The 12,635-nt window shown below is 35.6% G+C and overlaps 1 protein-coding gene across 2 annotated transcripts in view; it reads right to left on the bottom strand.

Moving 5' to 3' along the window:
• Positions 1-5,895, bottom strand: part of LOC129278063 (uncharacterized) — an 81,350-nt gene extending 75,455 nt beyond the window's left edge. For both annotated transcript variants that reach the window (XM_054914277.2, XM_054914279.2), the window contains exons 1-2: positions 5,443-5,895; positions 300-351 (exon numbers count right to left, since the gene is read on the bottom strand). In XM_054914277.2, the coding sequence (XP_054770252.2) occupies positions 300-351; positions 5,443-5,544 (154 nt within the window). In that variant the 5' untranslated portion in view covers positions 5,545-5,895. The remainder of the gene's footprint in view (positions 1-299; positions 352-5,442) is intronic.
• Between the last annotated feature and the right edge of the window lie 6,740 nt (positions 5,896-12,635).

Below are 12,635 nucleotides of genomic sequence, written 5' to 3'. Positions count from 1 at the left end.
TGGTGTCACTTTCTCGATACTTCATTAAGCCTCAATTCTTGCACAACCCTTAGGATCGTGGTTACATAAAAATGTGTCTATGATGAGATCTACGAACGAATATTATGTGATGATTCTGTGAAACTCGCCTCTGTAGAAAAAAAGGCATGTATATTTTTGTAAATTGACTACATGATAATTGGAAGACGGGAGAAAAATGGTATACATGTAACAAAAGAGGGTTGGACCAATAATCATCTTGATAATATCAAATATGATAAGTTTATTAAACCACATGTTGACGCGAGAGCATAACTTACCTGGCGAAGTTGTATAATACTGCACATCAGCTTTTGATAATTTGAATTCCTTCTGAAATGTAATTTAAGAAAAGAAAATGTAAAAGTTAATATAACATAAATTCCGTTCATAGATCAATATCAATAATAATAAAATATAGGTTTATGCACAACGAAATCGCTCTATGTGAAATGCAACAAAGAATACAAATTACACACAAACTGTTTTAAGAATTAATTTTAAAAATATGTATAATAGTCGATATTTTTGTTCCTCTAGGAGGACTACCCCCCCCCCCCCTATAGGCTGCTGTTCGAATTCGAAATTCGAAAGAATTTCGCCCACATCCCCGAAATGGCTGCAAAGGTATCAAATATCCCCGAGAAAGGGATGGGGTTGTAAGGAGAGGAGAGAGGGCCGGGATAGATATTAGAGTTGAGAGGAGGCAGAGATAAAGAAAAGAGATACATCGGAAAAGGGGCACATAAAGAATAGTTCACTCTCTAATATGGTGGAAAGAGTTAAACCATCACCCCTTGATAGGACCGAGGAGTGAAAGTGGTTTTTTTTTCTTCAAAAGAGTGAAGTACGCAGTCACCCCTCAACCATTTTCCATCCTTCCCGCCCTTTGATGTTTTAGAATGCTCTTATGTCCATAATATTCACATTGTATTCTTTCGTAACACTTGCTCTGCAACAAAAAACGTTGATTCTTACATGTACATAAATGAGTGAATCGTTAGAAAGAGATCATAAGCATCCATCCAATGAAATCTTTTATGACGTGCTTAATGCTCAAAGGAATGTAAATCATTCATCACTCTCAATACAATGACCACACGCACAAACAGCAGGGAACATTCTCTGATAAGGTCATATTATTGTCATATCAGATTCACGATTTGACTAACAAACGCTTGAAAATGATATTCTTCATCTTCGCAATATGATTTTTTGTGATCATATTTCTTCCATGTTGTGTAGTACATATACAAAGGGACAATGGACCAACAATTCATTGTATAAAATGGCTCCAATAATTTGCCCATTGGTGAATTATTCACCGGATCGTTTTAAATCGGATTACTGATGGAAAGGTATTCTCCGTAAGATGAGGGAAAAAATGAACAAAAATAATTCCCTCAACGCATATAAGTCTGAATTCTTGTCTCCGAATTAAAGTGAAATTTTGAAAAGCATCCTTTACAATTCTATGTTTCGGAATGTAAAATATTCTTCTCTCTTAAAAAATGTTTTTAATCTTTTTAAATCCACATTCTACTTCCGGTCAGATATTACGATTTTTCTGGTCAAAGTCTCTGCACATTGTTAAGAATTCAACATTAAAATTGTGGTAAGATTTATGACGTAATTTTACAAATTATAAGAAACAATCAAGTGTTCGAGTGTCAATGAAGAAAAAAGAGATTTTGGTTATTTCCATTTGTGAACCCGGGAGGGAGAATCAATTTTCTAAAAATCAGAAGCCACCCAAAAATGAAATAAGAAAAAGATGAACCAATGTAATAATGATTTTGACTGCCTTCTCCCCCCCCCCCAAAAAAAAAAAGTACACAAACATCCCGGATAAACATTTTGACACAAATCTTTCGCAAAAGTAAATAGATTGAAAAGAAGAATGCTTCAAAGTTGTGTAGGCCTTGGTGTCATCAATAGGCGGTCTATAAAATAATTCTTAGCCAATTCTTTATGGAATACGCGTTTTGGCTAAGAATTTTGTCTTAGACAGAAAATAAGACAAAATGCTTAGATTTTTGACTTAAGCATGCTTATCTCGTTTATGGAATACGGGCCCTGATTGTTTGTCCGTTATGCAACATATAAAAGTACTATATAGTCGGGTTACAAAGCGCAGGAGTATAGGTCAACAGACACAATCGCAGTTGAAAATTCCGCATAATGAACATGATGAATGCAATGTTTACATCTTAACACGGTTATGAGAAGTTCTATAAGATCAGGAGGATTACTGGCCACTTGCAAGTTGGGTGTATTTGAACAGTCCCTAGTAGTAGTAGTAGTAGTAGTAGTAGTAGTAGTAGTAGTAGTAGTAGTAGTAGTAGTAGCAGTAGTTCGCAGTATTTCGTACCCCATCCCCCACCCCCGAAAGCGAGGAAGAAGTGTCAGCTATATATCACTTCGAAATATTTTCACATTCAAAGCTGATAGTGTTATAATAGATTTCACACCAACATACTTCTGCGGAGGTGAACTTGATTTTGTATGAAAGCAATTCTTATTTGGTTGCTTTATTGTTTATTATGAAAAAAAAATATCACATGAGTTTTAAATCCTTGACGTTTTTCGATGTTAAAATGTTTATCTATGTTAAAGCGAAGTGACAATTTAATGTTTTATTTTGTTGCATACGATTTACTAGAAGACGATTTGTGTGGCCTTGAAAAGATCGATCCCAAAAACAAAAACTGCAGCGCGACAATTAATGTGGGCCAACGAGGAAAATCATGACAAATTTTGATAAACAATTTCCAAATATTTCATCTGAATCATTGTTTTCATATACATCGTTTTATATGGGTTTTCGTGCTTGAAGGTTGATTTAATTGTTTTTCTGTGATACTACTAAATTGTTTCAGCCATTTCATCATGTCTAGAAATCCCATTGATCATTGTTTTCCAATTAATCATAGAATCGCCAAGTATCTACGAAATAACAGTTTAACGAAACACCATTTAAGCAAAGCCCATCTTAGATGGTTCCATATACATGATATATTTTAGAACTAATTTTCTTCGCATTCATCAACTGATTAATCGAAACAATCGGACCCTTCTCTAAACTAACAAGTAATCGGTTGTGGCTCCACTTTTGGCGGATTTCAAAAGAATGTCAAATGGTGTCAAAAACACCCAGAATGAGGGTTACACAAAAATAAATCCCTCCGGGACGGGATCAAGCTCGGACAGCTCTTCACTTGAGTGGTTATGAAAGCACTGTCCTCCATAAGTGATCAAAACGACTAAAGGCCTATTCATGAAGATATGAGGTTTGGGGAAGTCAGGCGATTTAAAATGGAAACGCCCATACGGGGCACGTTCATACGACGTGACCCATGTGAGATGACTGATATACAGTCTACCTAAAGTATATAGGCAAATGGTGATATCAAGATCAATTGTATGAATAAACATGTTTACACTTTAAGCCATTGTGCTTGATGATAATGAAACTTTGCCTGATCTAGCAACAACTAATTGATTAATATTGAACAAAATATATATTCATGATACTTGCTTATTTACACGTAGAGAAGTTGCCATCGGTGATTTACTGGTGTTGAGCTTATTAAACAGGACTTGGACCTTCTTAAATGTCTTTATAAGATTCCTTCAGATAAACCTCTCTTAAGTATGGTCGCTTAATTACCGTTCTATAACTGGGATATTACATGTATTCTTCCTAGAGGACGTTATCATTGACTTCGTCCATGTAATGGTTTTATTTGTGAAACCCAATCTGGTTTATGTAACTCAACTGTACGATTATTACATAAGTCCACTTCTCGTATTATTCAACTTCTGTTTAAGAAGTAATTCTACTTTTGTTCCGATTTTCGTAAGTTTGATGATCAAGTATATAAGCATATTTTTTTTAAACGAAAGGTGATGTTCTTCCACTCTTTAAACATCTTCATGATAAATCATCCTTTCGAGTTGTTTATCATTTATTTCTATTATATCTTTCATATTCATCATTGAGCATTACCACTATCATATTACATCAAAATCAAAATCAACATCAACATCACAAAAATAATAACAAACAAATTATTATACTGGTAGAACCAATATAATAATTTGATTGTTGCTTTTGTTATTGACATTATTTCAAACATCTTATCACCAGGTTGATGTTGTTTGTGTAAGATTCCAACAAAACTCTAAATGTGTACGACAATATATCATGGACAAAATGGATACTTACAATGGAATAATTCATAACTTTATTAATTCAAAGGCGACTTTCGTGTTAATAAATGAATGGCATGACCAGAACAAACTTTTACTGGATTCCAAGCAATTACACTTACTCCATTGGAGCACATCTATAGACCTACTGATGGCCAGAAACAAAATATATAAAACAAAAAGAAAAGGATATACGTTTCTTTTGACAATAGCTGGAAAATTTTCATATTCAAATTTACAGACATCATCAGGATGTTGACAATAAATACTCAGAATGCACAGAATTAAAGATCTGGAATTCTTGTCATGGTGATTATTAATAATTGGCATGGAATGTCAGATCACCAAGTCACATGACATCTGATGAACCGTCATCTTTCTGGTCCAAGAAAAGTTTATTCTGTTCCATCTTTATCTTACTACTTGTGACCTTCACACACACCCCTGCTCCATTCAAAAATCAATCGAATGTTTTAAGATGGTTATCTTTATTGATTCGACCAGCTTTTATTTAAAACTTTCCGGCAGAGTGAGAGAGAGTATTATTCTTGGTCGTGTTAAACCAATTGCTGATCAATATATCAAGAAGATGCTAACGGCTTGAAGATTATATGTAAAGCATGTAGACAACCTTTTTAAAATCAAAATCTGTACCTTCTGAAAATTCAATGCATTAAGAGTATTTCATATAAAGAAAGATATAATATTCAAGAGAAACCCCTTTCTCTAAGTTTCGCTTTTTTAATTGTCTTGTTTTGGAACTTATTGTAAGTTGACACTGAAAGTTGCATGTTTTTTTTTTATCTTTTTAAATTAACTTTTCTTCGATTTTCATGTACTGAACCTCCCATTAGAAATCAACACAGATGGATGAAAAACAAATTTTCTTAGAATCAACACTAACGCACCTCAAGAAAAATACTTTAAACTTTATTTAAAAGTGATCGTTAGTTTACTTCTGAAGGTTTCCAAATAAAGTTGCAATCTTCAGCAGATAGGTAAACAATAATAATCATTTTTAACTTTCGATTTCATTAGAAAGTCAGTCAAAATACAAACATCCAAGCACGCCGGCAACCTGAAAGGCGCGTGGGTGTGGTCGAATAAGGGGGTTGATCGAAATTCACGCGTGGCCGGAGCATCGCACTCCTGTCAAACAAGCCAATAACAGTGCTTAGATTACATTTATAAATTCAAAGTATTTTTACTTACCGAAAAGAAAGGTTTGGCAAAGATAGATGGAATAAACACTGTAGAGAGGATGATACAAGCAATCGGCGCTGTTCCCAGCGTTCTCCAGCACCGAGACGCCATCTTGACTTGATTTAGGACGATGGCTGGCGGTGAAGGTAGGGTCCTCTGGTGGTGCGACCCGAAGAGAAAGTGCTGATGGGCTTACTCAACAAATACCCCCCTCAGACCAAAAACTCCTCACTTACTGTCCCCGCTTCACTGGGTACCCCTAAAAGATCACTTCTATGATTATCCTTCGCTGTTAAAAAGCATCAAGAGAATCGTCCACTGACTACACTGTGGAACCAACGCTTTCACGTAAGACCATTGAAAAGACTTCAACCACAAAACTGTTTCTTAACTCGATCATAGTTTGGGCTGGGCCCATTCATCGTGGCACCTATTTGCACCCATATCAGAAAGCCATTCAAGAATGTATGGAATCGGCATATACACTGAGGTATCATAAAGGATACACAAACTTTCTTTAACTCCTTTCTTCCGAGGCATTGGGATGGAGAATCTTTTGATGATTACGTAATAGGGGAATGCATCCTCTTTGTAATGATGCGCTCAGGGAGACAATGGGTGATGTATCAATGAAAGGTTACGGCTGGTGACTTTGAAGATTCGTTCTATTCATAACGGACTCATTTCAAATCTCCGAGATAATCGCCTCTTTAAAAGTTCCGTAACGGCGAGCCAAACCAAATCTCAGACTCTTTCTCTCGCTCAACCCCCCCCCCCCCCTCTCTCTCTCTTCCATTCTGTCTCTTAACATGCCCTTTCCCCTCTATATTTCTCCTGAAAGTACACTTTACCCTCGGAGGAGAGCAAGTTGATAGACGATGAAGATGATGAAAAGGAAGAAATCGAAGGAGAAGGAGACACAAAAAGAGAAAGCCAGCCAACAAGGCAATAAAAAAAGGAAAGCAAAAGAAGAAAAGGCAGGAAAAATGTAGGCAAAAAGGTGAAGAAAAAAAGCAGAATACATTGTATAAGAAGAAATAGAAGTCGTATAAATTGTAGAATCTAAAAATAGAGTACTCAAAATGAATTGGCACCACTGTCCACTGGCGTACAGATTGTTCAGTTTTAAGTATAATTAATTAGTAGAAGCAAGAATAATAAATCAAATCAAGTTGTTTTTAACGAATAAATTGGTAATAATTAACCCTACTACTTTTCAAGCAATGGTAAAAATAAAAGAAAAAAAAAAGACGAAAAAGGGGGAAAAATGGGGAAGAAAAATGGATGAGCAAAAGAAGAGTATCAATATAGGTTTAGGTTTGTGTAACTCTATACTCCTGGGACCCGTTGCATAAAATACTGGCAAATAACAAAAACTCTGGCAAACAAAATTATGCCATTGAAGATTACACATTAAAAAACTCTGGCAAAACATTATCCAGAGTTTTTTATGGCAAATTTTTTATGCAACGGTCCCCAAATGTTATCCAATTGAGAAAAATGACATCATCTTTCAGCTATCTTACCACTATTGAAATACCAGGGCGTATACCTGTCACAACTCAAGGATTATTTCGCCAATTCTTTTTAACATATGCATTAATTTGGGAGGGGCTAATATACATCAGGAGTTGCCATTGCGCTGATGAGGTTTGCAGGTGTTGTTGTTGTGTTTATTTCCGTAAGATAATCCTATCAAATTAAAAAAATCGAACGTGTACAAATTATAATGTAAAATTATGGCTGGTAGCCCATATTCAGCTGGAGCTATATGCCTATATAATTGTTGCTGCTGTGGTCTTCCACATAGACGAATATGTAATTCCCTTTCCCCTATATTTGTATTTTCAACTTCTTTCAATTTTCTCAATGAGTCATCAGTATATGGTGACCAGGCTCAATTTCATGTAGCTTTTCAGCACTGACAAATCATGATTCTCTGATAGTTACCATAGTAACAGTCAGAAACTAGCACCTCTCAGCCAATCAAAACAAAGGATTTAACAAAAAATATAAGTGCTGATAATTTTATAGTCGGTGCTGACAAACTTTCATGAAACGCCACTCGGCATGCCCTTTATTTTCCCGAAACCCATGATACCCATCTAATACCGGTGACCTCGATCATTAGACCTAAGATCTAGAAATTAGATATAAGAAATACATATCATTGTCATCATTATTCATCACTGCCCTGATTTAAAGTAAGCCCATCTCGACAGCAAGTTGATATAGGGAAGAATTAAGCATTGGTACTAGTAGTATTGCTACCCAGCACCTAGATTTTTGTAAGAATAAGATTTCTTTTCTCAGTTTTATAACACACAATGATAGGGACAGTCCCGAGGGGGGGGGGGTACTCGACCAAAAAAGTGGTAGGTATGTGCCGCGGGCGAGACAAAAAACGGGTCCTCGGAACGGGCTTCGGAACTACAAATGTGTGTGAAAACGGGGGTCCTTGGAATGGGTCGCCTGCGTGTGAGTGCGTATGCATCGGGGGCACAGCACACCGGGCGGCAGGCAAAATAAGGGAAATTATAATGAAACTCACTTGATATTTCTCTTCCATTTTTCTAACATTCTAAAATTCAAATATCTATATTTTTTAATGGTATAAAACAGTACAATGGCTTGACTCCTTATGCGAATTGTGGATTTCAATATAAAGCTTCTTTCTTGTCAGATTTACAAATGTTTAAATACATTAGATTTCATAAAATAGACTACCAAAGAATAAATGTATTACATCATTCATCCGCGTATGGTGTCATTTTTCTTCAAAATATTGAGAGAAATAATACATCGCATTTACCACTTTCATAAATTCGTGGGTGAAGAATTTACAGTGCGTAAAAAAGACCCCTTAACTTTTTTTGAAACGCTGTCAAAATTATGTTTTGAAAAAAAAAGGAGATTTATAACGCTGATAGAAGCTCGAACGTCGTCTTATTATACTTAAGATTAAACCAAAAGGGACAAGTCCTAACAGGCACTTCTTAGCTTTATTCTCACAAAACATAAGTAAATAATGTCGTATAAGCCCTAATTGAATAGTCCGAGCGCGAGCTAATATTTTACGGAAATTTCATGTATTTTGTCCTGAAAATTGAACATTCTGAGCAATGATTGTGATCGTGAACAAGCTGTGTATGTAACTAAATAATTACTGCGAGCGCGAAACGCTAGCAGAGATTTGTAATATGTTTGCAGTACGTCACCCATGAAAACAATACATATTTCAACAATCAAATATATAATGCGAGCGCGAAGCGCGAGCTGAAAATTTATGACATTTTTTACCTATAAATTGGACATTCTAAGCAATTTTTGTAATCATATATAGAATAGGTATATAACTAAACATTTCATGCGAGCGCGAAGCACGAGCGAAAAAAAAAGAGATTTAGACCTAAAACGGGACATACTATTCATGCTTCGTAAATCACAAAAATGATGACTAATTGAGTATTTTCCTACATTAATAATGCGAGCGCGAAGCGCGAGAGGAAAGTTTTTGATATTCTGATATGAAACTGAATAATTCAAGCACGTTTTGAATAAAGAACAAAGCTGTGTGTTTTTGATATTTTTATTTAGACCAAGCACCCGGGGAAATTGTAAGGACATTTTGTCATCATGAAAATGACTTTTTTTCCTAATCCTCTCCCTAATCACGAGATGAAACTTGTCGACATCGATATTCCATTCTGAAAAAAAGGTACAATTTCATTATTAGGAATTCATGAAACTGTTACCTTATTTATCAATCTGATATTAATGAGAGCTCGTAATCTGTTGATATTAAGGCCTAAATACAGGACATTTTAAGCATTCGTTAACAACTGTTTTACAGCCTACTTGTGCACATTATGATAATCCTCCTATGCAGAGCTAATTGGCCGTTGATGGAGTGCAGGAGACCCACTGTCGAGACAGTGGAGGAGAATGTCTTGATGCGCGCAGTTGCGGTAGCGTGGTTTACCTACATTATGTGAACTAGCAGAATGCGGTGCCACTGCAAGTAGGTCTGGGATCGGGCCGGTCGTTACGAGGCTGTAAATAAAAAACATGGGTATAATACCTCCTTCTTACTTTTCTTTTTGTTTTTTCAGCGTTTCTATCAAGTTAAAAGGACTTTTTTTGCCAAAAAATAGGGGAGGGGCCGGGCCGGCTCGTCCCCCTTGGATCCACTCGCCTGAGGCGAACCATGAAAAGGTGTGGACCGGAATCAAAGACATTCAACATGCTTTTACTTTTTCTCATTTCCCTTTTTCGTTTTTGTCTCCCTTTTGCTCTCGTTTATTCTGTCACTTTCATTTATCTATATACTAATTATTTAATGAAATCTACTTTAGGGTGGGATGATTACTCCAATTTTCTCGGCTATACACCTGGTCCCATATTTGTATTACACCCATGTTATACATCGTTTTTGTGTGTGTGAAACCAAGTTTATTTACTGGTATTTAAATGTGAATTAACAATGTGAACAAGGTGCTCAAGCATCGGTAACTATTTTCCTTGCCATTAATTTTGTTAATTAACTATGATGGATTTTAACTGTAAAGTTTTTGTTTTTTAATTGGCAAATATTGTGGTATGAATGTTAATTAATGTGTTTAGGATTGAATGTTGCACTTCTGGAATGTTGTCAATGGGGGGGGGGGGGTAATTAAATCATATTAATCATGTTAGAGAGAGTGCATGAAAAAAGGAATTTCCAACTTTCTGACCATTGATTTTATACTCCATATAGTATAGGCCTATATGTTTATGATGCATTGATTCTGTTAATGAAAACCTGTTATGGAGAGGAAATGAAAGAGCTGTTAAATATATACTCAGAAAGGGTGTGCGCGTATACAGTTACTCTCCGTCTTTATTTTCTTTTTGAAAAAAAAAAACCCGATACGCTATAAGAGGGTCGAGTCAAAAGTTTCACAGTATAATATAATCAAAAGGGAACATGTATGTTTGTTGGGTAATAAAAAAAAATCTCAAACCAAAAACGCGTTTTATGGGTAATTTTCTCAAAAAAAGTGCGCAAAAGCATCGGGCGTCATTAGAACCAACAAACATTCATGTTCACCCTTTCACCCATATTGGTTTACCCTTTTTTCTTTTTTCTTTATAGTGTAATAACTATGCATACCTTACAAGAAATCATGAAGAAATTGGCTAACAGAATTATCAAAACAGACATTATTGAATAGATTTTGTAAGGTGTTTCCAAAACATTAATGACTGATAAGAAAATTGAAATTCTGTATTCTTTGATAATTGGTTCAAATTTCCAAAGTACGACGAACCTTCACATAAAGCTCCGAAATGATTAATAAGCCGTTCTTAATACTTATAACGAACCCTTATTTTGAGCGAATTGTGGATTCTTTAGAAAGTTATAATGAATAGTATCTAAGGTGGTAGGGGAATGGAATGTGAAGAATGGATGGTATTCATTCTATTAACTATTGTCATGCCAATTTATGATCCATGGGCGATGTTTACACGGAGGATCTTTTATAGAAAACTATTTGGTAACTGACCCTCCCCAGTAATGCATCCTCGAGTACTACATTATTCTTGCCATCGGATTACTTTAATGAACATGAACGAAAATGGATGAAAATATTTGTTTCGAGAGAAATCGAAATATAAATAAAGTGTGATAAAACACCATACTACTTGTCATCCATGAATAAGATAAGTTGTTCAGTGTTATGACAGTGATTATGTTCCGAGGAAGACGCTGCTTTCAATCATAGATAATAGAACGCGTCTGAACGAGGCTTCTCTGTACTATTATGTACCAGTCGAACAATGCATGGGGTTAGGAAACATCTCGGACCATGGTGAAAAGATTCAATGAATCGTGGTCATCCATCGGTGATTGTATAAAAATGTGATGTTTAGTGATTTCGTAAAATGGGGGTGTACAACAAGTGAGAATATAGGGGACAAGTTGAGTTGAGGGGGGTGGGGTGATACTGGGTGTGTCTAGGTGATTTTTGTTTTAAAAAAAACACAAGACAGGGCAAGAAGCAAAGGAAAAGGTAAATGGCAGGGAAAATGAGAGGGAGGGCGGGAGTGAAAGAAGAAATTATCAGCAGCATTAATAAAAGGATGAGCAAAATGATAAAATATTGAGGAAGAGAAGAGTATGGAAACAGTTCTGGGGCTTGACATGATATAATAGGATAATAAGTTGAAAGTGTGAGGGGTGGGGGGCATGACTGTGGGTGAGATCAACATGGAATATAATGTGGGTGATTTGGCACACGAGTTTGTGAGGTCAATGTGTGTGTACATGATATATTTCATAATGAACTGACGCAGTACTTTTCAAGCAATATACATCAATGTGATGTTATAAGATGACAGAACAAAGGGAAAACACAAGGTAACATGAACAGGTAACAATGTATAAGAGCTAGATTTTTAGGCCTTTTATGTGAGATACGTTCTTAATTGTGATCTAAACTAGAAGATATTATCATTATTATTACTTACATGTATGAACTGTGCTTTTCCCAAAATGGCCCAAAGCGCTTACAACAAAACAACACATCACGTAGAGAATGAAATTTGTAATCCTAAAACTCTGGACTGGAAAAAAAATGTCTTCAGTCCCTTTTTAAATGAAGAGAGAGATGTTGATTGCCTGAGTGAAAGAGGCTTATTCCAATATTTGGAAGCTGTTACAGTGAAAGTCCTATCCCCAGCCAGTTTCTGTGTAATTTTGTACGTTATTCAAGAAGCGACAGATGTAGGCTGGAAAAGAATTCTAAAAACATGGAGCAAGAAAAAAAAACATCTTATCACCAAAATATTGTTTTTTCTTTTATCTAGGGACATTACAGTTTGATTCAAAGACATGCAAAAGACCAATATTTCTTCTCAAAAGGGAGTGTATGGTTGTCTGAAGAAAATAAAATTAAGAGGATCATGTGGAAGTAGAAAAACAGGGCATGCTTCATAAAGACTTACAGTTATGGTAACTTTGCCATTATTGTTTACTACTGTGCCATGGAAACCTTGATTTTGATTGGCTACTGTGCCCAGTTACCATGGTACAATAAATCACAAGTCTTTTATGAAACAGACCCCGAATAAATCAGGAAGATACAATTATTGGGAGCTATTACCATTTTTTTTTCAATCTCAACAATCTTGTACAAAAGGAAAATTTGCAAACAGTCAAG

The sequence above is a fragment of the Lytechinus pictus genome, chromosome 15, assembly GCF_037042905.1.
Source record: "Lytechinus pictus isolate F3 Inbred chromosome 15, Lp3.0, whole genome shotgun sequence".
NCBI lineage: Eukaryota > Metazoa > Echinodermata > Echinoidea > Temnopleuroida > Toxopneustidae > Lytechinus > Lytechinus pictus.
This window is presented reverse-complemented; position numbering and strand designations above follow the sequence as displayed.